Genomic DNA, 24,877 nt, shown 5'->3' on the forward strand with positions numbered 1-24,877 from the left:
CTAATAAACTCTCTTAATTACTATAAACATATCTGCTATCAATTAAAAAAAATAACTTCTTTCCAAATTGTACTAGGACAACTTTTTTTGTTTTAATATTGTCAAAAAATTTAGGCTGTCTAAATATTAAAAAATATTTTTTTGTAGGCAATGGTTTAAAAGTTATTCTAATTGTTTATAAGGGAAAAATCGACATGTTGCAAAATTATTTTGCAATATTTAAAATTGTTTTTATTTATCTTTTTTTTTTAAATGATAATAATATAATGAATCTTCTTCTTTTAGAACCTACCCGTATAATTAACATAACTATACAGTCTTCTGACTAATATTTTTGCAAAAAATTTAATTTGAAATAAACAAATTAAATAACTTTTAAACTATTAGACCTATCGGTAAACACACAATATTCCATGTAATCTACAGACTATAAGCTTATTATAACTATAAGTTATTAACATTTATAAAAACCGAAATTTTTCACTTATTTTGCAACTTTCTAAGCTCATTCAAAAAACGGTATTTTAAAGGTTTTTATGATATATAAGCTTATTACTCTCAAATTTGTTTCAAATGCTTCACTTTTTGCTGATTGACGAAAAAAGAGAAACTTTACCGCTTTTAACATTAATTTGTTAATAATTAATTAAGTCTAAAGAATCGACTGCATGAAACATATTTATAGGTTTTTGTTATAAAGGTCCATCTTACTCTAAAACAACTGTTCTTTGCCTGGCAGGTTCAGTGTCACGAAAAAAATTTAGTTCCCTGGGCTATCTACGAGGAGAGAAGAATTAATTTTATTATTTTGGACGTTCTTAAATTTAAGAAAAAATAAGAATACCTAAATATAAATTCCATTAAAAGAAATAATTACAAACTTACAATAGTTTTTTAGGAAAAACTTTGACTTTGTTAAGAAGGATATTCGATAGGAGCCGTCCCTGAGATAAAAATATATATTTCTAGGATAACCTTATCCACAAAATTTGGTTTTATGAATATGTCTGTTTAAACTGAACTAATTTTACCTTCAAATGTACCTATACGATAATTCTAAAATAAATTGAATGCCAAAATATTTTTATCTTCATGAAACTCACTGAAATGCTAAAACTTTTGCAATACGCAATGAGTAAGACTCGTAAGGAACATAGCGAAAAAAAAAATAAGATAGTGTTTCACAAAGGTACTAAAGGTAGATAAAAAATAACTAGATGCTTTACTACTAACTTTTAATAAGCATTGTCAAAAAAGTACATAGTACATCAACGTTATTTAATAAAATTTAGTGTTCAACAGTGTTTAAAAGTGTAAACTATGACAACATTAACGTCAAAAATTAAACCCAGCCTTCATTGCTGTGCCTTTTTTGTACTTTTTGCGTTCTATTTTATTATTACGGAGCTACCAATTACCAACATCGATCCATGGAAAAAGTATGGTTATGTCCAATCGATAGTTCTGTACATATTAAGTTGTATATCTCTGTTAAGTGTCCCTCAAATGTTACTTAATGCAATGGGTCTGTTGTATTTTAATCAATTTCCAGACAAGGAAACGTTAAATGGACCTCCACTATTAGCACCGTTTTTGTGTTTTCGTGTTGTTACAAGAGGAAGTTATCCCGATCTGGTAAGTTAAAATGAATTACAAACATGAATCCATCCTCTAACTTATAGCATTGAATTTAATTTAACACATTTTAAATTTTTTAAATTCAGTATAAGGTAAATCAGGGTGATGTGGTGAACAAAAAAGGCAAGCTATGTAGAAGAGAAGAAATTGTTTATTTAAACGAAATAAAAATACAATTCTTTTACAAAACATATTGGCAACAACTTAACATTGTCATAGTTTCTTTAAGACAACATAAATGTTTGAAAAAAAAAACAATACTTATTTATATTGAATTCACCCCTTGGAGTTAAATTGTGAACTTACTTCTTCTGCTTTTTACTATATATATATATATCACATGGATTCATATTTTAAACAGTCTACATGCAGCCAAATTTGGCAGCACGAATTGAATTTAATCCAGTCCACGTCTGTTTTAGTGTAACTGTACAGTTTAGTTACATGTCAATGTTACATGTTCCTGTTACATACAAAGAGGCTTTGAATTTTTGGTTCACCTATTTCACTATCGAAAGGTCTCCCGACTTCTTGTTACTTCATATTATGTCCCTGCTGAATTTATTACACTCACTTAGTAAATTCTAACTTTTTTGTGTTTTATTCTAGTCTTCTGTGTTTTATAATCAATTAGAATTATAACTATGTTAGTCATAAGTACGAAACATAACACAAACGATAGTAGTAACCATTTTGCATATTTATTGAACAACAACAACGTAAATTATTACAATATTTTACTATAACATTAATATTTTGTTAAGCCACCATTGGCTTTAAGCAGTACAGCCACTCTGGTAGGCATTAAATTTTCGGTGTGATTCCAACGGAAAATAATTCTTTCTGTCAACTAAACCTTGCTGGTAATTATTTTCTTAGGTAACTCTCTTTTTAGGCACTCCCAGACATTTCCAATGGGGTTCATGTCTGGTGAGTTGCCGAGCCATGGTTCTAACAAAAAACTTTTAATACTTCTAGCCCTATGGCAAGGTGCTCCATGCTGCATACATATCTTATGGCTGTTACCAAATCATTCGTTCACTCGTGGAACCAATCTTGTCTGCAAAACCCGTTTATATTGGTCTTGTCTCATGGTTCCTTCTGCGACATACAAACGTCCCATACCTTTGCCACTAATCACCGACCCTATCATTGCTGAGGTGGGATGTTAAATTGTATTAGTAAAAGTAATAGTAATGGACAAGATTTTCTCAACACAAAGATCTTTAGATTCACCTATCTAAAAATTCCAATCCAAGATTAATCGTCTTGTTTTATAATTAAGAATTAACCAAACTCAAAAATAACACTATTATGTAATAATGTCAATACTTACTATGGTTTGTTTTTAAACCAGAAGGATTAATTTGAATTTGCCGCACCGTAATGCTTGTTTATAATTGGTCCAGTTGCAGGCAAGTTTACTTCACTAAATTGACATTTTGAGACTAATGACATATGAAATTCAAATTTTATATCGACAATTTTTTTGTATTTTCTGCGTTATTCCTTTAATTTTTAGATTTTTTGTTTGCATTTATATAAAAACAGGTCTTTTCAGAATTATTTAGCGACGTACTAGTGTTACTTAGTGTTATAACAATATGGATTCAATGCCAAGTACTAGTGGTAATTATCCTTCTCCACCTAAAGAATGCCGAGTAGATTTGGGACATTTATCATCAAATGAAAAACAATGCATTACAAACATGTACAAACAAATAAAAATTGATAATCCTGAAATGAAAGTAACAGCCAAGGTAGCAAAAGTTAGTTTCACAGAATAGTTATTGTTCAAATCAAGACTTACTAAAGTAATGTGCTAATTTTAGGTGTTGCAAATTCAATTATTTACAGAATAATTAAGGAATATAAGCAGCCTGGAACAGTACGATCAATAATAAATATTGTAAAATTCCATTGGATTTTAGATCTAATTTTATCACGAATATATCACTTTCGTATAGGTTCCGGACGATTTTCTTCTACAGTGTGATAAAAAATTCTTCAACTTCTTCATAACAATCCAACATTTTTTATTGTAATTAGAAAAACAAAAAAAATGTATTGGAAGTAAATTGGAAAAAATGATTCAAACATAAACATTGTTTAAAACAAAGTTAGGTTAGAATCGAAGTGTGAGGTTGTCCAATACTGATTACTGGATTACCGCAATGTCTAATAAATCAACCAAAAAAGAAGGTGTATTTGGTGACTTTTCGGTCTCCTTCTTGACTCTTGGGTGTGAATCTGTCTTTTTAGTTTACTCCTCCTGGTTAAAAAACAAACCATGGTGCAAATTTTAAATAAACTGAGCACAAGTTTATGTTTTAATTAAAAAACTCAAAATGTAAAACAATTAGTTACTCCACACTTTGAACACATTTTACTGTCATCTGTAAATGTTTGACGATTCTAAGAAAAATTTATACCATTTTCTACGTAAGTATGTACTAAATATTTATGCAACCCATTTAACACCTTACTGTCCAAGTGACATACTTTCAGTGCGATTGAACTCAAAAAAACTGAATTTTTTATGGTGAGTCTAATAAATTGAGCAGGGAGTATATGTTACGGTTAAACTTCGAAAATGGTTAATCTCGACATTAACCGGTTTATCTTGACTTTAACCAAAATGTAATATAAATGTCGTACGAAATTGAAATATGTGTTAAAAAATAATACAACGTTACCAATTGTAAAAAAAATACCTGCTATTTATTCAAACCTGAAAAATTTCCGTGACACTTAGAGTTGAATAAAATATTAGCTGCCTTACAGTAGCACTTTTTTTGAAGCACAGTTGGTTTTGCACGAGCATCTTTTGTATCCTTGACCATCACATAGAGATAAAGTCGCTGCAATCTCACGAAGAGATTTTTCAACAACTAAAATTTTTTCGGTAGCAATGAGGGAAGCTGGACATACACTGAACTGATTTCTTGCAAATAACTGTGATAATGTGCCCTTTCCTGTCCCTATTTTGTAATACATGTTATCTTCAACTGTCATTTCTTGCATCAGCTCATCTTATATCTACATCGAAGACAGGTAATCAGTATCACTAATTTTTGCAGTCCGTAAAAACTTAGTCCGTAATACAGTCTGTATGAACAAACATATTGCACCACACATACGCAACCGTTCGAACATTCAAACTCAAAAACACCACAAAAAATTAGACTGTTTTAAATTGTTGTTTTCGTTTTGAACTTCGTTTGTTTCATCGATTTCTGTCGTAACTGGAGGAATAATATTTATAGATATTTTAGTAAAGTTGTTTTCGTTTGGTACTTCATATTTGTCTGCAACTTCTGTAATAACTGGAGAAATAATGTTTACAGAAGATCTAAAATTTGTCATTTTTATTTGGAATGTTTGAACTGGTTATAAAAGTTGTACCCGTAAATAATAAAAAAACGAATACTTAATAACAATAATTATTTACTACCCATAGCTTTACAATATACCTCTAGTAGTTCTGTTATCATTGTTATGAGAGTCCGATAAATTTGTTCCAGCAGCTTTGCTATTATTATTGCCACCTTCTGCACTATTTACTTCATCTATTGTATTCATCTATTCATCAAAAGCCCTGTTTTTCAATAATTTAATAAATTTAAGCTCTTCAGACCATTAAGATGTATTATTTGTTGACATCCACGTTATTAACATATCCTGAATGTCACGATTAGCCCTTTTGACGCTTCCTTGCGACTGACTATATTAAATACGGCCACATATTTTTCAGTTAATTTATTACTATGTTATCGAACTCACGGCCATTATCCGATTGGAGTATTCAAGGTGCTCCAAAATACAGAAAATTTCTACCAAATGTGTAGCTACTTCATCTACCTTCTTTGAAGTTAAAGATCTTAATTGCACGAATTTTGTAAGGTGATCTTCTTCTTCATGTACCATGTCCTTTCAGAACGTTGGTTACCATCATACCTATCTTAATTTTATCCACTGCCACCCTAAATAACATGCTTGTATCAACAGTATACCAATCTCGCAAGTTCTTTAACCATGAGGTTCGTCTTCGTCCTGGACTGCGTTTGCCTGCTATTTTCCTTGCATGATATTTTCTAGCAACCTATATTTGGAACCTCTCATTACATGTCCGAAATACTCCAGCTTTCTCTGCTTGATGCTTTTTATGATCTCAGTAGTCTTGCTGAGACGTTCTAGTATTGTGGAGTTTCGAATCTTCTCCACCCAGGAAACTTTTAAAATTCTTTTATAGCACCTTATTTCGAAATCCTCAAGGCGATTTAGATCAATTTCAATCACAGTTCAGGACTTAACACCATAAAGTAAGACCGAGAACACGTAGCAGCGAAGTAGGCGGATCCTCAATGCCAATTTTAGGTCTCTGTTACATAACACCTTGGACATCCTTCTAAAAGCCGCTCTAGAGTGCTCTATCCTAGATCTAATTTCGCCGTGACTTTCTACGTTACAATTTATATGCTGTCCTAGGTAAACGATTTTATCAACTTGCTCAAGTTTGGTATTATTCACATATATATATAGACGGTTTTATATTATAGAGTATTTTGGTTTTCCGTATGTTCAGATCCAGACCTGCCTCCCTACAACTCTCAACGACACTATCAAGTAGTGTTTGCAGATCTTCTTGACTAGAAGCTAGGAGTACTGTATCGTCCGCATATCGCAAATTATTGATGACTTTACCGTTCACAAGTATTCCTTCTTGTTGTTCAGAAAGTGCTTTTTTGAAAATTCTTTCGGAGTAAACGTTGAATAGCAGGGGTGACAAGAGGCATCCCTGCCGTACTCCCTTTTTTAATATTAAAAGCCTGTGATTCCACACCATCTACTAAATCTGATGTTGTTTGATTCCAATATAAATTTACAATTATTCGAACATCTCTGCCATCCAAGCCAATGTCTTTTAGAGCTTCGATCAATATAGAGTGCATAACACGATCAAATGCCTTTTGGAAGTCAATAAAACAACAGTAGATGTCTACAGATATATCTCGACATCTTTGAGTAAGTACGTTCATTCCAAACAGTGCCTCTCTCGTTCCAAACCCGTTACGGAAACCAAACTGTGTGTCATCCAGGTATTCTATGTATTCACGACCTCCAGAAAAAATTTTAATAAGTGGTTTAATAAACTGATGGGTCTATAATCAGCACAGGTTTTTGCTGTTTTCTTCTTAGGTAGAGCTATAAACAGTGAATTAGACCAACCATTAGGTAGTTGTTCGCTGGTATAAATGGTATTGAAAAACGAAGTTATAGCCTCTAAAACAGTGCTATCATTTATAAGCTTGTATATTTCAGTTGGAATTTCGTCAGAACCAGTCGCTCTGCTATCTTTTGATGATTGTATGGCTTTTATAACCTCAGAGCGTGTTATTAGGCATCCGTCGCAGGTAGTAATATCGGTAGGTGAACTACTCCTATCTTCTTCGAATAGGTTCCTGACGTAATTTTCCCATTCTTTAAGTTTGTCCTCTACTTCAAATATTACTTTACCATGTTCATCCTGTAGCAATGCAGTTTGTTTCTTATTGAAGATACCAGCCGCTTCTTTCACTTTTTTATACATGTTAAACGTGTCGTATCTGTTTTCAAGTTCTTCAATGTCATGACACTGTTTGGCTAGATCTTGACTCTTTGCTTCTCGTATTTTACGTCGAATTTCTTTTTGTATGCTGTTATAAAGTGCTTCGTTGTTTTTCGCTAGTCGTCGTTGTTCCATCAAATCCAATATGTCATCTGTCATTCAAGCCTGCTTTTTTTATCTTTGACCTGCGTTGTAAATTTCTCACACAGATTTCTTTTACTGTTGTTACGATTTTATTTAAGCCCTCATCGACATTTTCACCAATATATTCCCAAATTAAATTTTTGTTCAGTTGTCTTTGAACTGATTCCTTAACTTTTTAGTCTTGCAATTGGGCTGTATCAATATTTTTGCGAGACTTCTTTTTGATCACCTTTTTTAATTTAAATTGGGTTAGAGCTACTATGGAATTGTTATCAGACCCAATGTCAGCACCTGGATAAGTTTTAACTGATTTGATGCAGTTTCTAAATCGATTTTTTATTAGAATGAAGTCGATTTGGTTCCTAATAATTTTGTCCACTGATTCTGTATTTGACTTCCAGGTGTAGAGTTTTCTCGGTGGTAGTTTTAAGTGAGTATTTGATATAATGAAATCGTGTTCTTGACAGAACTGGACAAGTCGATCTCCACGTTCGTTTCTGTTTCTCAATCCATAATCCCCCACACTGTTCAAACAGCGTCCTTTGCCGACTTTAGCGTTAAAATCTCCGAGGACTATGGTATTTTCTGCTGCTTTGACAAGATCTAGAGCATCAGTAAGATCTTTGTAAAATGCTTCTAATTTATCTTCATCACTGGATGATGGGGCATAGACCTGAATTACATTGGTAATGAACGGCTTTGAATTAAATTTCACTATCATTACTCTGTCAGATATGGGGATATAAGTTAATACTGATTGAGCTAAGTGTTTTGCTACTACGATTGCAACTCCATTATAGTGATTATTATCGGTATTTCCGGCATGGTACACCTGATATCCATCTACGTCACATACTCCTGATCCCGGCCATCGCATTTCACTTATTCCTAGGATGCTGATTTGCATTCTTTTCATTTCTTTTATGGCATTATATATTTTACCTGACTCAAACATGCTTCTGACGTTCCATATGGCTATTTTGCAAGGATTTCGCATATTAACGACCTGAGAGGCACTGCAGTCTTGAGATGGTCCTCTCTTGCCGGATCTTGGGTTCCGAGATCAATAATCATTAATGTTTTGACTTAAATTATTTACAGTCATGATAGTTAAAACTAGGAGTGCCAAAATGCCTTTAATGCAGTAGTTCTCATTTGCTTTCTGCATCCTTATGCCGTTGACTAATTTATAGTTTTATAGTTCTTCCACCTTCGGAATCAATTTCTCAATTCCGAGACAAAAGAGTGCCCTACCACTTACCAGCTTGTCCACCCGAAGCCGTTGGTCAGTAACTGGGGGATTAATTATACCGGCAATCACTCGGACGCCAGAGCCTCGTTTATTGTAAAGCAGGATGCACCGGATAATCAGAATCGAGATCATTACACGGGCAGGTGAGGTTGACATTTTGAGAGGAGAAGCTATATATTGCGCATTACAATCCCTTAAGGTGATCCTGATATACAAAGATGAAACGAAATGGTCCATCAGCTTTGGATTGCACGTCGATCAAATCAACTTGACACAGACTATCCATTTCAGAAAATATTATAATTTTAGTTATCATTAGTTTTTCAACAAGGTCTCTTTTTTTTTAACTGAGTTTTTGCTGACAAGCTATGCAAAATTAAAAAAAAATGTGTTACTACTTCTTGTGTTATATTTTTGTATTTATCATTTAAGAAAATTAACATTCTTGTTCTTCCTTCATGACCAATACTTAAATGTGCTTCATACAGAATATTAAATAATTTTTTTTACGTAATATAAAAATTTCTCCTTACCTGCTTGCTTCGTATTTGGCCAAACGTCGATATGACAACGCTGTTTTTTTAGCTTTTGGTTTTGCTTCTTTCACTTGATAATAAATTAAATAATATTTTTTACGAGATAAATAAGCACTGTTGTCATCCCTTTTTGTGAAAATAATTTTATCAAAATTCTCGTAAAACCAGTTTTGGACATATTGAATACTTAAATTTCTTGTCCGATTGAAGGCTGAAGATCGTTTATTTCAGATATTTACGAACTAGACTGGTGAATCTCGATATTATCTGGACTTCGGACGTTAACCGTGACATATGTTTATGTATATATACATGTATATATATATATATATATATATATATATATATATATATATATATATATATATATATAAACTAAGGTACACTCGAAGAGTGGTGGGTTTTTCGGTCAAAGTGGAGAAATAAAAGACAAAGAAGGTGGTTACTTCATCTATTTATTGAAGACGTTTCGCTTTCTGCTCAGAAAGCATCATCAGTTCATCTTACAAAGACATGTAGCAGTCAATGATGTTAAAAATATAAAAAAGCTTACGAAACTGGACATTTAGAGTTAAAGTTGTATAAAACAATTAATTGGAACTAGGTATAGTTTGCAAATTAACAAAATTAGCACAGCAAAAGAATATGTGATAATCATACATGTATATAAAAAAGTTATTATAAAAACTTAAGTAAAAAACATTAAGGTTTATTTTATTGTGTAAAAAACTAGTAAGATCACGAGAATGCACTTTATGCACTAACAATTTAAATATATATATATATATATATATATATATATATATTATATATAGTAAACTCTTAAATATTGGGGAAATCTGCAAGAAAGACTCTAATGTGTATCAATTGTTTCGCCGAACATTTTCGCCAAAGAGAATTAATTTGGCTTCTTCAGGGCTGAAAGAGAATAAATTATAATTAGCTACCATATATTATCTATTAAAACATTATTGATCTTACCGTAACTTAGAATTGTAGAGTTAGAATATTAAAAAACTTAGCTAGTAACATAGTGGTGTTTTTTTGTTACTATGTGCAAAAAAAGTTTTTTGTAAGGTTTAAAATGTATGGTAGCTTTGAACTTGACACGTAAAGGCTTACCCAAGGTTAATCGAAAAACCCAATGTAACTACATTTAAAAGGAGGTAATTCTTTGAATTGTCGGCAATAACTAAATTTTTGATTTTTAGATAGTTTAAAAGTGAGGTTCTGTTTTAGCCAGAACGCAAGCGCTGACAACTTCATTGTTCTTATGAATCTTTATGTCGTTAAGGTTCATTGGTAAAAAACGAATGAATTTAAATCCCAGTATAGGGAAATACTTTATTACTAGTATACTTTATTAGATAGTATTGATACTATCCATGACGAAGATATTACACCTTCCTTCGCGACTAACAATGTTGATCCTGATGTCTTAAGTGGGAACCCAGTCTCGAATACTCCTATAAACAAATATTTTTCACTACCATATTTCAGAGATATCACTCCGGGGTTAACAAGGATTCTGAAAAGTGTTGAAAATAGCTTTGGCAATAATAATAATAACATTAAACTTAATGTGGCCTGTAGATCAGCCCTAACAATTAATAATCTTTATTCTAAGACAAAAGATAAGACTCCCATAGATATGCTTAGTAATATTGTCTACAACATTCCATGTCTCTCTTGCAACAATTCCTACATCGGTCAAATATCTCAATTTTTGAAATCACGTATTACACTACACAAAAGTGATTCTCGACTTCACCCTGACCGCTGTGCATTAGCCAAACATGTCCATTCCACTGGTCATCTTATGGACTATACTAACACCACAATTCTCCACCGTGAGAACAATAAATCTAAAAGAGAGTTCATTGAAATGTCTTATATTTTCCTTAACGATTTCTCCATTAATGTTAAGAGTGACATCAAGAATCTAAGCGATATATACCACTTGTTACTTAAATCAGATACCAAGAACAATACTATATCACAGATAACTAACTTGACTGATATATCCATTAACAACTAACATACCTTTATAATTAATTTTCATTAACACAAAAAAATATATAACATTCCCTTGCTTTTCTTAGATACATCTCAATAAGATGCAATAATACATGAACAATATAATATAATTAAATAAAGTAAATCAAATAATATTTCCCTATACTGGAATTTAAATTCATTCGTTTTTTACCAATGAACCTTAACGACATAAAGATTCATAAGAACAATGAAGTTGTCAGTGCTTGCGTTCTGGCTAAAACAGAACCTCACTTTTAAACTATCTAAAAATAAAAAATTTAGTTATTGCCGTAAATTCAAAGAATTACCTCCTTTTAAATGTAGTTACATTGGGTTTTTCGATTAACCTTGGGTAAGCCTTTACGTGCCAAGTTCAAAGCTACCATACATTTCAAACCTTACAAAAAACTTTTTTTGCACATAGTAACAAAAAAACACCACTATGTTACTAGCTAAGTTTTTTAATATTCTAACTCTACAATTCTAAGTTACGGTAAGATCAATAATGTTTTAATAGATAATATATGGTAGCTAATTATAATTTATTCTCTTTCAACCCTGAAGAAGCCAAATTAATTCTCTTTGGCGAAAACGTTCGGCGAAACAATTGATACACATTAGAGTCTTTCTTGCAGATTTCCCCAATATTTAAGAGTTTACTATTTAACTAATCTGCAAAGATTAAATTTCTTTTCTATATATATATATATATATATATATATATATATATATATATATATATATTCTTCTTTAAGTTCCATCTTCTATTGAAGGTTGGAAATCATCATGGCTATGCGGACTTCTGCACTATTGCATTCAAACCATTCCCTTAAGTTTTTAAGCCAGGAAATTCTTCGTCTTTCCACATTTCGCTTTCCTCGGATTTTATCTTGCCTAATAAGTTGTAATAATGCGTATTTTTGCCCTCTCATCACATGTCCTAAGTACTCAAGTTTTCGTCTTTTGATAGTTTATATTATTTCCACCTCATTTCCTATCATTCTAGCTACTTCCACGTTTGACATTTTTTGAATCCATGATATTAGTAGGATTCTTCTGTAACACCAAAATTCAAAGGCGGCCAACTTATTCAGATGGACTTGTTTTAGTGTCCACGCTTCCAAGCCATAAAGAAGAGTAGAGAATACGTAACATCGAAGCATTTTCAGGCATAGTTCTAACCTTATATCCCGACAACAAAGAAACTTTTTAAGTTTGAATGTGAATGAGACACGTGCTATTTCAATGCCTGTCTTAATTTCTTTGGTTTGGTCTACATCTGATGTTATCCATGTTCCTAAATATTTATAGTTATTAACACTTTCAATTGCAGTATCTTCAATAGTCAATTTGATATTTGCATGTGCAGATTTAGTCATGATCATGAATTTAGTTTTCTTTAAATTTATCTTCAGTCCGTTCTCATGACAGCGTTCATTAAGGAGTTGTATTACGTTCTGTAAATCATTGTTGTTATCCGTCATTATTACTATATATATATATATATATATATATATATATATATATATATATATATATATATATATATATATATATATATATATATATATATATATATATATAATTTTTTATTTTCTATTAAATGGAACACTCATTTATATTATTTCAAATTTGTAGGTAAAATATAATGTTAAACGAAATTTTAAAAAATGTGAAGCACTTGGTTTGGTGAACTTTAGTTTTGAAGTCGTTACAGATAATTTTATTGGTATTCTCGAAAAAAACAAAATAAGAGAAATTATTGTTCCAAATAAATATCAAACCTTAACTGGCGTTCTTTATAAGGCAAGAGCTTTGCAATATGCCTTAGAGGATAAAGTTAATGTCCTACAGAATGACGATTGGATCGTTCATTTAGATGAGGAAACAGTGCTCACTAAAAGCTCAATTATAGGTATGTATTTAATAAAGAATATATTTCATAAGTACGTACATGTACAGTGACTTAAGTGCGAGTACATTCGGAATTTAGTTACTACACATGTAGGTACAATTAACAACCTGTCGCTTTCCTTCCAACTTTTGACCTTTGAAGTGTTAGTTGGTAATTTTTCTTTTAAAAAACTCTCTTATACTTGTATGAAACGTATAACTTAATAAAACTAATAAGAAAATATTGACGAGTTTTTTACATAGATAACACATTTATGAGAACTTAGTATACGTATATTGTAAATATAAGGAGTTGTATAATTTAGAAGTAATATATGTATCCTAAGTGCATTCTTTTTTATCTTTATACCCTTATTATAATTTCAGAATACTACAGCAAACTATATATAATACTATTTTTAAATATCGACAATAGTTTCCGCTACAATTATTAATTACATGTTTAAATACTCCTCCTGTAAAATTATGAGAATGTAACTTAGCCCCTTACCGCATAGTGGGTCATATATGGCACAATACTTAGTTTTATACCCAACCGTTAGAGATCGAATATTATTTTATGTATTTTATTTTTAATAAAACTCATTTCAATGCAGCAAAGTGAACTTTAATGAAAATTTGCAAATGGCCGCGGTCTGACAGCTGTTCATAAGAATTGTGCAATTTGATATTCAATTACCGAAGTTTCTACTGAATATTTTTGTACAAACAAAATAGCGACATCAAGGACAGACCTTCAAGAACGTTTTTGTGTAAGTATTTTTACGTATTTCTTTATATTTTGGTATTTTTTGATCAAAAATATGCTTGTGCCATATATTCTAAAATATGCACTGTCCTGTAAAACTCTCTTTCATATATGGCACAATATGCGCCCTGAACTAGGAATTATTGTTATTTGTTTTATTTTAGATAATGGATCCAAAAAAGTTTTATGGTGAAACTCTTGTGGTAGTGGACATAGCAGACAATAGTGGACGAAGGGCTATCAGATGATGATATTTCCCCTATTATATTTGCCCCAGAGTCAGACTATGAAGATGATATAATAGATAATAATGAATAAGATATTATTATCTTATTCATTATTAATAGTAATAAGATATAAAGTAGCGTAGAGAGTACGTAGCATTTCGTGACGCGCCATCGGAGGTTAACGCTTAGGTCGCGGTTGCTTAACGGAGCAACACTTAGGTGGCGAAGGTTAACGCTTAGGTGACAGTTTCATAGGCCATGATATTTATTATCGTAACAATAGTATTATGAGGTTTTTTTTTCCTGATTTTTTCCTCCTAATTTACTATGGAATCACTAACGGAGATTTTTACTGTCATCATGGCATGTGTTTGTCTTTTTAAAGACGAATTACATGCTATGATTTTTTCTGACGGATATTCTCAAGTTAAAATTGATTTCATGTAATCGAATGAACTATCTTGCAAGTAAAGTCGTCCCAGGAACGCAACTCAACAATATTGGCAATATCATTTTAAAGTCGTCTACTTTAAAATGTATAATGTATGTCTGAATTGTCAATATAAATGAGTCAGATAAAATTAAATTAGAAGAATTTTTCACCAAGTAACAAAAACAAAATTTGTTTAATTTACTAATATTTGTATGTTGAGAGCAATTCCCGAATTCGAAATTGAAACGTCAATAAACGTGCTTTAACCTTTAATTGTGGCTTATTGCCATTTAAATAATAATTACATATATTGGATCCATGTCCAAAAGCTGTAACGATCTATAAAAAATATATAGGGGGAGTAGATCTTCTGGATTCAATGTTGGGATCAAACTCAGATACAAAAAATGGTACATGCGTGTATTTGTCCATATTATTGATTTGATGACTGTGAGTGTATGAATTCTTTGAAGAAGAAGTGACAATGAGCATAATAATTTAGCTCTGGCATATTTCACAATGGCAATAGCAGAGTGTTTAACACAAAGTTAATAAAGCTGGTTTTACTACAAAAAGGGGTCGTCCGTGTGGAGTTATGGAAAATTTACAAAACAAGAAAAGAAGGCCGACAAAACAAGCAACCGATATTCCAATGCAAGATGTACGAACACATGGATATGGTCATCTTCCATTATGGTGTAGTGAAAGGCAAAGATGCAAATATCCCTGTGGTTTAAAAAGCTTCATAAAATGCGAGAAGTGTAATGTTTTTCTTTGCTTAAACAAAGATAGAAATTGTTTTTACAACTTTCACACTGAATAATTATTATAATTAGAAATTAATAAACGTCATTTTTTTATTAGTTTTACTTATTGAATCTTTTTTTTGTTAGGATTTTTTAAACAAAAATTATTTATTTGTTTTGTTTGTATTCTTGGAAACTATTATATAAATTATTTTTATTAAATCTTGTTTTAATGCATAGTGTGCCATATATGACACACAAAAAAAAACTAAATAATACAAAAAACTTACCAAGTAGGATTTTTTTATATTTCTACAGTAATTTTGAAGTCAAGTTTGTAATCATAGTTTTTTTTATAAATATATATATATATATATATATATATATATATATATATATATATATATATATATATATATATATATTAGGTGTTAAGAAAATGTTTTCAAAATTATATTAAAATTTTCAGAGAAGCATTTATCAGATTAGGACATTTTTATATTAATTAATTTTGAGATGTATTAGCAGCAATTTTTATTTACCAAACTAATTTTATTTGGTGAGTTAACAAAATTTTTTTTCTTTCTAGTTCAACTTTGTAAGATATTCTGTCTTTTTTAGCAGCTCTTGATAATAATTGTAAACACAATTGAAAGCTCGAGATAATAAATAGTTAACCAATAGCCCTTTTATTGACTCCAACCCATCCAAAACATATATATATATATATATATATATATATATATATATATATATATATATATATATATATATATATATATATATATATATATATATATATATATATATATATATTGATTTATAGTATCAGCAATCGGTCTGTAGGAAATACAACTCTATTTGTTCTGTCTCAATATTTCGTCACGACTTTGTGACTTCTTCTGGAGAAAACTGTAAATTTATTAGAATAATTAATTATTATATGTAAACAAAGTGAATATTTCAATACTTACAACTATAAGAATAAAAATTTAAATTTTTTTAGCATATCTAAATAAATGACATTTTTGTTTGATTTTTATTAAGGAGTTATGGTAACCGCAATATTTTATAGAGTAAATTCCCATTGTACAATTTTTAGTGAGTAAGTTTTACGTAAATGTTCTCGTTACGAGAACATTTACATAAAACCATAATAAAAATATTTTGTAATAACGATATATATTTACTAAAAAATTTGCAATTATAATTACTACTCATTATTTTGTTCAATGCTATTAATAATTCAAAGCTTCAATGATATTATTTTTTTATTTAAATAACTTAATTCATACTATTATACTTATCTGCTCGCCTTAAGTTAAAATGATAACATTATATATTATATTTCCTCCAATGCTGCCTTAAATTTCCTCTACTTAATTTATGTTATAGTTAATTAGCTTACACTACATAATCTACAATTCATTTTCTAGTTAATCATAATTATCATACTTCTCTATCTCTACTAATTACTAACTATACAATAACCAGGCCAAAGGTGAAAAAACTTTTTTTATAAAATTACCTCTATCTAATGTATTTTAGTGTGTTGTCCGAAAGTGTCCGTAGTATGCTAAGTCCGAAAATCATACTAAAAGTGCTGTATCACCCACCATTCTTTTACAATTTAATATTTAAAATTGCATAATTACATTTTATTTTGTTTCACGAGCATAGAAATCTAATGTTACTTGGTTGGTAGCACTGTTGATAAATTGTACAATACTTTTTGTTCTTATTTGCCTTCATTAACAGCTGTATAGTTCCTTTATTCTAATAAACATAACCTCACTTTTCAGTGTTTGACTCATACGGCTTTAACCCTTTGCGACCCACATTGTTCTTTTTTCTCATTTTTTCCAAAATAAAAGAAATTTCGGAAACTTAAATAATTAAATCAACACTTTTTCTGAAAAATTAAATTTAATCGTAACAAATATTACAAAAAAAGTATGGTTTCACCGTGAAACCACTGGGACACAAAAGTCACTTATTCAAGGGTATGGAATTTTTGGAAACAATTTTTATTGTCAGATAAACAAAGACCAATATCGCATGTTTGACAAAACCAACGAGTCCGATGAACCTTTGCGGTAGTACTACATAAACCACATCTTCTTAATGTTCCATGAAGAGGCAAATGAGCCACTCTATCGTATCTAACTTCAATAGGTACATATTTTTTAAAACTATTTACTGCATGTTTTGGTCCTCTTTTTGGGGTATCTGTATTAGTACCAATAAGACCTGTAACAACGGCTAATCGGAATTCTTTCAATGATAATGCACGTCCTGGACTTCTACATTTAAATATGATAAACGCAGTAGTTACTGCTAAATCAAGTAAATGGAAAAAAAATGCGATGCCACCATTTCTTACTTTTTCTATTTATTTCGTATAGACTCTTCAGCATATCCGTCTTATTCACCTCACCCATATATTTGTTGTAGTCTTTTACAACTGTTGGTGCAGCCACAGTTTCTTTGGAAACATTCTTCTGTCTGCTTTCTGCCGCCAATCTGTTCCTCCTCAGTCCCTCTGTTTTTCGTGTACAATATCTTGTAACAAATTTGCACGATCAGCTCTTAGTGTACCACATGCGTAAATATTGTTCTCCAATAAATATTTCAAAAGAGATATCGACGAAAAATAGTTGTCAAAATAAACCTTGTTTCCCTTGCCAACAAGAGTTTTTGTGAGATCTTTCACAACACGTTCACCTAAACCAGTTTCCACCTTTACGTTGTCTACTTTGCCAGTGTATATTTGAAACTCGAAAACTTAACCAGTCACAGCATCAGCACGTACCCAAAGTTTGTACCCTCTTTTTATAGGTTTTTTGGGCATATACTGCTTCAAAGAGGAACGGCCCTTGAAACAAATCATACTTTCATCGATAGACTGATGCTCTCCTGGCTTGTAGTACTGCTGAAAAGATTCCAGTAGCTCTTCTAAAATCGGACGTATTTTATAAAGTTTATCGTTATTAGAGGTTCCTCTAATAGGCTTAAGGGAATTATGATTCAAATGTATATGCCCAAGTAACCAACTAAACCTGTTTCTGCTCATTATCTTCGAAATATAGTTATATTTCAAAATATCCTGTGAAGACTAGTTCTCTCTGTAGCTAGGTGATGACTAGATACCCATAAGAATATTTACAGCTAAAGATTGTAAAATTTCATGTTTAAATGTTGGCTTGAACGGTTTACCTTCTTGTGTCGCATACAAATTAGTTTGAAACACTAAATGTTGCAGTATATTTTCATTCATCAAGAGCAAAAAAATTTCTTGAGGATATTCTGTTGTACTCTCAACAGATGGTCTATGTTCTATATTGAAAAGAATAGTAGTATTTGGAATAAATTGTTTATTCCAAATAAGGCCTGGATGTTTTGATATATTTTTCTTTTCTGCCACTTTAGATGTTTTCTTAGTATTTTTAGCAGGTTTATCTACCGAGTGGTTTGGGTGTACCACTAATGAACTCTTCAGGTCAGCTGTAAACAAGGTCAGGATAGCCTTGATGATTTCCAATCTCCGATAGGAGTGGCACACGAAGAAGAAGAAGTTGTCCACTGGTTTCACTCTGAAACCGTAGCTTTGGTGTGACCAAAAATGATACAAAAACACATTTTTGGTTACATATTATATTCTAAAGAGTGAGTACAGGTCTATGTCAATATGATAAATAACTTTCTATATATTTGCTAATAACTAGCAAAAAACAATCAAAATGGTAAGAACTCTAAACATATGATTTACGTGTTGTGGCACTACCGCCATTATACCAAAAAAATACTAACTATACATGAAACTAAAACATTTTAATTTCTAAGTTTATCTATTGAAATATAGATGGCACTGCTACTATGGTCACGTAGTGGATCCAGTGGGTCAGTTGAGCACATTGGTGTGATGAAATTGGTGGTTTCGTGGCGAAACTAATGCGCCGCAAAGGGTTAAACATGGCTAGTCGCGGTTATTACTCTATAATGGTAGTCACTCTATAACCTCAGTTAATACTTATCCTGGAGCAGATGTTAACTCAGACCACAATCCGTTAGTTGCTGACGTTAAAATAAAATTAAAAAGAATTGAACTCAGAAAACAACCAAAAATTAATGTAAGAATGCTAAAAAACGAAGAAATAAAAAACGAATTAAAAAATAATGTAAATGTTAACATGCAAAAAATACTAATTGACAACAAACAAATTATGGATGTAAATAAAAAGTAGTATAACATAAAAAACACATTACTGAAACCAGCTCAAGAAAGTTTGATACAACATAGGTCAGAGGCTCAACAACAGTGGATAACAGAAGAAATATTATTACAGATGGAAGAAAGAAGGAAATATAAAGGAAAATATTTACAGAAGTATAAAGAAATACAACGAATAATTAAGGAAAAAATCAAAACAGCTAAGGAAATCTATTTGATTAAACAATGTAAAGAGATAGAAAAATAGAAACAAAATATGCTATAAGAAATATGCACAAAAAAAAATAAAAGAAGTGACTGAAATGGGTTGAAATAGACAGCAAGGACACATAAAAGACAAAAAAGGAGTACTACTAATAGATTTACCAGAGAAATTAAGCCCATGGGAGGAGTACGTTGGGAAACACCCCTGTCAGACTTCATTAGAATACAAAGATTGCAATGGGCCGGACATGTGATACGAATGGGAGAGGATAGGCTACCAAAACGAGCACTGAACGCCAGAATGCAGGGAAAGAGACCAGTTGGAAAGCCAAGAAAGCGCTGGGAAGACACAGTAAGCAGCGACGCACAAGCACTTTTAGGAGTCCGTGTATGGAGAAGAGCAGCCACAGACAGACCAGGGTGGAGGCAAAAAATAAAGGAGGCCAAGGCTCATTTTGGGCTGTAGTGCCGTAGAAGAAGAAGAGGAGTACGTTAGAGAACTTTTCCAAGAGGTGAAATGCAGAAAATAGAATTAAATTCTCTAGAGAGACAGAAGATCACGATAAATGAAATCAAATATGCTATCAAAAACTCGAAAGACAATAAAGCAGCTGGATTAGATGAAATACCAGTAGAACTGTTAAAACTAGTGGAAGAGAATAACTAGGTAAGATATGAAAAACTAATATCAATGCTTATGAACAGACGCATTGACAATAAAATCATAAATATAGTGCAAACATTATATTGGAACCAAAGTGCCATAGTTCAAATTGATGGACAACACTCAGAAGAAATGAAGATCTGTAGAGGAGCTAGACAGGGATGTGTTTTCTCGCCACTTTTGTTTAACTCCAAAACACGCTCAATAATATCAAAGCGGGAGTTACCTTTAACGAAAAATTAATTAACAAGTTACGATATGCAGACGACACTGTGATCATAGCAACGATTATAGAAGATCTTATCCAAAAGAATACGTATGAATAGTGCTGAGATGGGAATTACTATAAACGCTAAAAAAATGAAGTACATGCTAATTACAAAAAGAACACAAAATATACATCACCTATTGACAATCAATGGTAAAGTGATAGAACAAGTAGAAAAATATCAGTACTTGTACCGCAGAGTTAAAAAAATATCATGGACTGATACAATTACCAATAAAGAAGTACTGGAGAGGGTTGGTAAAGAAACAGAACTAATCAACACTATACAAACCAGAAAACTGGAATACCTAGGCCACGTGATGAGGGGACCAAAATATGAAATTTTGAGACTCATAATACAGGGAAAGATTCAAGGAAGAAGATCTATTGGCCGAACTCATGGTTGAAGAATCTACGTGATTTGTATCAATGCAGATCGATTGATTTGTTTAAAGCAGCAAGTTCAAAAACAAAAGTAGCCATTATGATTGCGAACCTCCGCAGGGAGACGGCACTCTAAGCAGAAAGAAGACGCGGTTATAAAAACTGTCCAAATACATTTTGTTACATATATGTGGTGACTTTTTTATTAAAAAACATCAGGGAAACATTACTTACTTTGTAAAAAAAGGTTAATTTTGCATATCTTGATATCAAAATGGGTGACCAAGACAAGGTTGGGATTCTTACAATGTATGTTATGCTCTACGTATTGATGACATTTTAGATACTAGTGAATCAGAATTTAATAAAAATGGTCGAGGAAGTGGTAATGAATTTCAATGTCCTTTAGAAAATTTACTAAGTTATATGACTTAATAGATTTGGTTTTAACAAAGGAAAAATCAAAATTGCTTGGCTCAAGATTAAAAGAAAAGAATTTGTTTTCTGGTGCATCTATTTACAAGTACAGGTACAGGAATCAACAGGTTGCTCAGTTTTTTAGGCAGAAAGGGAATTTGGTCTACTGTCATGATGATATTGGTGGTCTAATAAATGAGTTTGGTGTTGAGTATAATAAAGAAGATTGGAGGCTATTTATAGACTCTTCAAGAACAAGTTTAAAAGCTGTACTCTTACACAATGGGAACACTTCCCTCAATTACTATTGCTCATTCAGTCTATATGAATATCTTGACACAATTTTACAGAAAATCAGCTATTCAGCTCGCAATTGGATGATCTGTGGAGATTTATAAGTTGCTTGTATGTTAATTCGTCAGCAAAAGGAATTTACAAAGTTTCCATGTTTTATTTGTGAATGAATGAGTAGAGAAAGTGATGTCCACAAAACAATGGCCCATAAGAAATGTTTTAACACCTAGCGAGAAGAACATTTTGTACATAACTTTGGTAGATCTAAAAAAGCCCTGCCTAAAAATGGAGAGTGTTTTAAGTACTTGAATATAAAAGTTCCCCATTTATCAGAAGCCAAATTGAAAGTTGTTTTGTTGGAGCAGATATTCGTAAAATGATGTTCGACTCCACCTTTGATACCAAAATGACTAGTAAGGAAAAATATGCTTGGATTGCATTCAAAAAAGTTGTAACAAGTTTTTAGGTAATGTGAAAGACCCTACCTACAAGTGTATAGTAGCTAATTTTTGTTAGATAAGTTTAAAGGTTTGGGATGTCTAATCAGCGTCAAAATCCACTTTTTGCATAACCAGCTTGACTTCTTTCCTAAAAATCTGGGTGATCTCACTGAAGAACAAGGCGAACGGTTCCACCAGGATATCAAGGCTATAGAGAAACGATACCAGAGACTTTGGAACACTAACATGATTATTGTTCGTCACTTCATCGGAAACAACAGAGTGCCTTGCATAGGAGAAAAAGCTGCTTGAGAAGTTTTGACAGAAAAAAGAGAAAATAAATACAAAAGCATTAACTTCTGAAATGATTGTACAGACCTATACTATTATAAGATAAGAATTAAATAAAAGGTATTATTTTAATAATCTATGATTTTAAAAAATCCACAAGGAAGATAAATTCCTGCAGCTGGCTGTATACCATGTATCACAAAAAGAGGTTTAAATCTTTGTATGTAGGTATATTTAAAAAAAAAACCTTAGAAAGGTTACATCACAATAAACACAAACGTTTTCGGAATAATAATTCCATCATCAGGTTAAAAAGCAGGTTAACATGCCTGAGCCACCAAAATATTAGGGTACAACCCTTTACAAAAATTGAACCAAAAATTGTTACCAAAAAATGTGCATATTGTTAAAATTAAATGATGTTTAATATTTTATTAGATTCAACTTTAAGCAACATAATAACCGTGCCTCACGTGAGTACCAGCGTCCGGAGGGTAGACCTCTTCAAACGGACTTCAGCTGGTAACAGTTACAGTCCGTTTGAAGAGGTCTACCCTCCGGACGCTGGTACTCACGAAAAGCACGGTTATATTTTGCCTGAAGTTAAATCTAATAAAATATTAAACATCATTTAATTTTAACAACATGTACATTTTTTGGCAACTTCAATTTTTGTAAAGGGTTGTACCCTAATATTTTGGTGGCTCAGGCATGTTAACCTGCTTTTTAACCTGATGATGGAATTATTATTCCGAAAACGTTTGTGTTTATTTTGATGTAGCCCTTCTAAGGGTTTTTTAAATATACCTACATACAAAGATTTAAACCTCTTTCTATGATTTTAATGTATTTCGGTATTTTTCGGAATTTTCGGAATTTCAAATTATTTTAGCGCCAAAAAATACATAAGATTCACATAAATTTGTAAGCAAAGTTTTATAATTTTTTTTTGTTGACCTGTGTAATAATTAATGGTAATCTCTCTATACTACTTCAATATTATTTAATTGCTGGCTCACCACTCTACTCTAGTATTAAAATAAATTTATGATTTTTTTTCCAACTTGATCTCAATATATTTCCTTACGGTGACCATTTGGGTATACTTTCTTTAATCTTCAACAACAACTTCTGATAGTAGATCATATCGTACTCTATCAAATGCTTGTCTATGATACATATAAATATATCCCTCTGTTGGTCGTAGCATTTTTGGACCAAAACTAGTAAACTGAATAGGGCTTCTCTCATTCCCATGCCGGCTCTGTATCAAAACTGATCATCTCCGATAATCATCGCACTTTTAATAGATTTGGTTATGTTATAGATTTGGTTAGCTTTTAATAGGATTTTTACTGTATGACCATATAAGGCTAATCAGACAGAACTCGCTGCAGTGTTTTCTTCGATTTCTTTGTTGATTAATTCGCAATACATTGTGGATTTAGCCAAAAAGTTTGAACAGACCGTTAGTGTTAAGGATGCAAGACGTAGTAACTGACCACGTTCATTGCACTGCCACGTGCATTCATTTTGGTTTCCTTAAATCAAACAACGCAATTTTTAAAACGGTTAGTGTAAGACGGTTGAAGAGTAAATTTGTACTTTGTGCATGCATAAGTCATAGCCGTTTAGATATTCTACTACCTCTACCTCATGGTAGAGTGCATGTATCAATGTACTTATATTGTTCTGTTCACAATTTGTTTTTAATTCTACATTTCTTTGTACGCTTGCTTGAGCCTCTTGGTATACAAGCTGGTGTTCTGTTTTTTTTTTCAAGTAAAAATGCTAATGGTTTTTCTTTTATTATCAATGGTTGTACAGTGGACGCCAAATCCGAAGAACAAAGTCACAAACCGGATTTGGTTTACTTAAAAGTCGACTTGCCCACTTACGCTTTAAATCTTATTCTGGCTTACACTCAGTGGCGTAACTCTTTGTCAGTAACGATTGTACATGTACAGATGTAATTGTTTGTTATTTGTGTCTGTATTTGTTGATAACGAAACGTGGTTTTCAATATTTCGCTCACTGGATGCAATAATGGCACATCTAATAAATTAGACTTTGTGGGAAATTAAAGTTTTGTAATTTAAAAATAGTAAATTGAGATTTTCGTGAATATTTTTATGTCAGTTGTAAATATTTTTCTCATATCTTGTTATTTATAAAAAATTACATATAAAATGATAAAAAATTATTTTTTTTGTTTTTATTTTTAAGAAAAAAATTTAAATTATTGAAAATGTGCCATTATTGCTATTTATATTTTCTTTAAAATAGTTATTAAAATAAGTAACAAATTGAAGACGAAGAATATAAAAATAAATAAAAAATGCTTTTATTGGGATTTAATTCTATTATTATTCTTTACAGGGTTTGAGACTGTTGTAAAAAT

The 24,877-nt window shown here is 31.4% G+C and overlaps 1 protein-coding gene across 1 annotated transcript in view; it reads left to right on the plus strand.

The window, feature by feature from the left end:
* The first annotated feature begins 1,079 nt into the window (after window positions 1-1,079).
* LOC140446579 (beta-1,4-mannosyltransferase egh-like) overlaps window positions 1,080-24,877 on the plus strand; it is a 40,577-nt gene continuing 16,779 nt past the window's right edge. Inside the window, exons 1-2 of the mRNA XM_072539144.1 lie at window positions 1,080-1,635; window positions 12,854-13,130. Of these exons, the coding sequence (XP_072395245.1) occupies window positions 1,321-1,635; window positions 12,854-13,130 (592 nt within the window). The 5' untranslated portion in view covers window positions 1,080-1,320. The remainder of the gene's footprint in view (window positions 1,636-12,853; window positions 13,131-24,877) is intronic.

The sequence above is a fragment of the Diabrotica undecimpunctata genome, chromosome 7, assembly GCF_040954645.1.
Source record: "Diabrotica undecimpunctata isolate CICGRU chromosome 7, icDiaUnde3, whole genome shotgun sequence".
Taxonomy (NCBI): domain Eukaryota; kingdom Metazoa; phylum Arthropoda; class Insecta; order Coleoptera; family Chrysomelidae; genus Diabrotica; species Diabrotica undecimpunctata.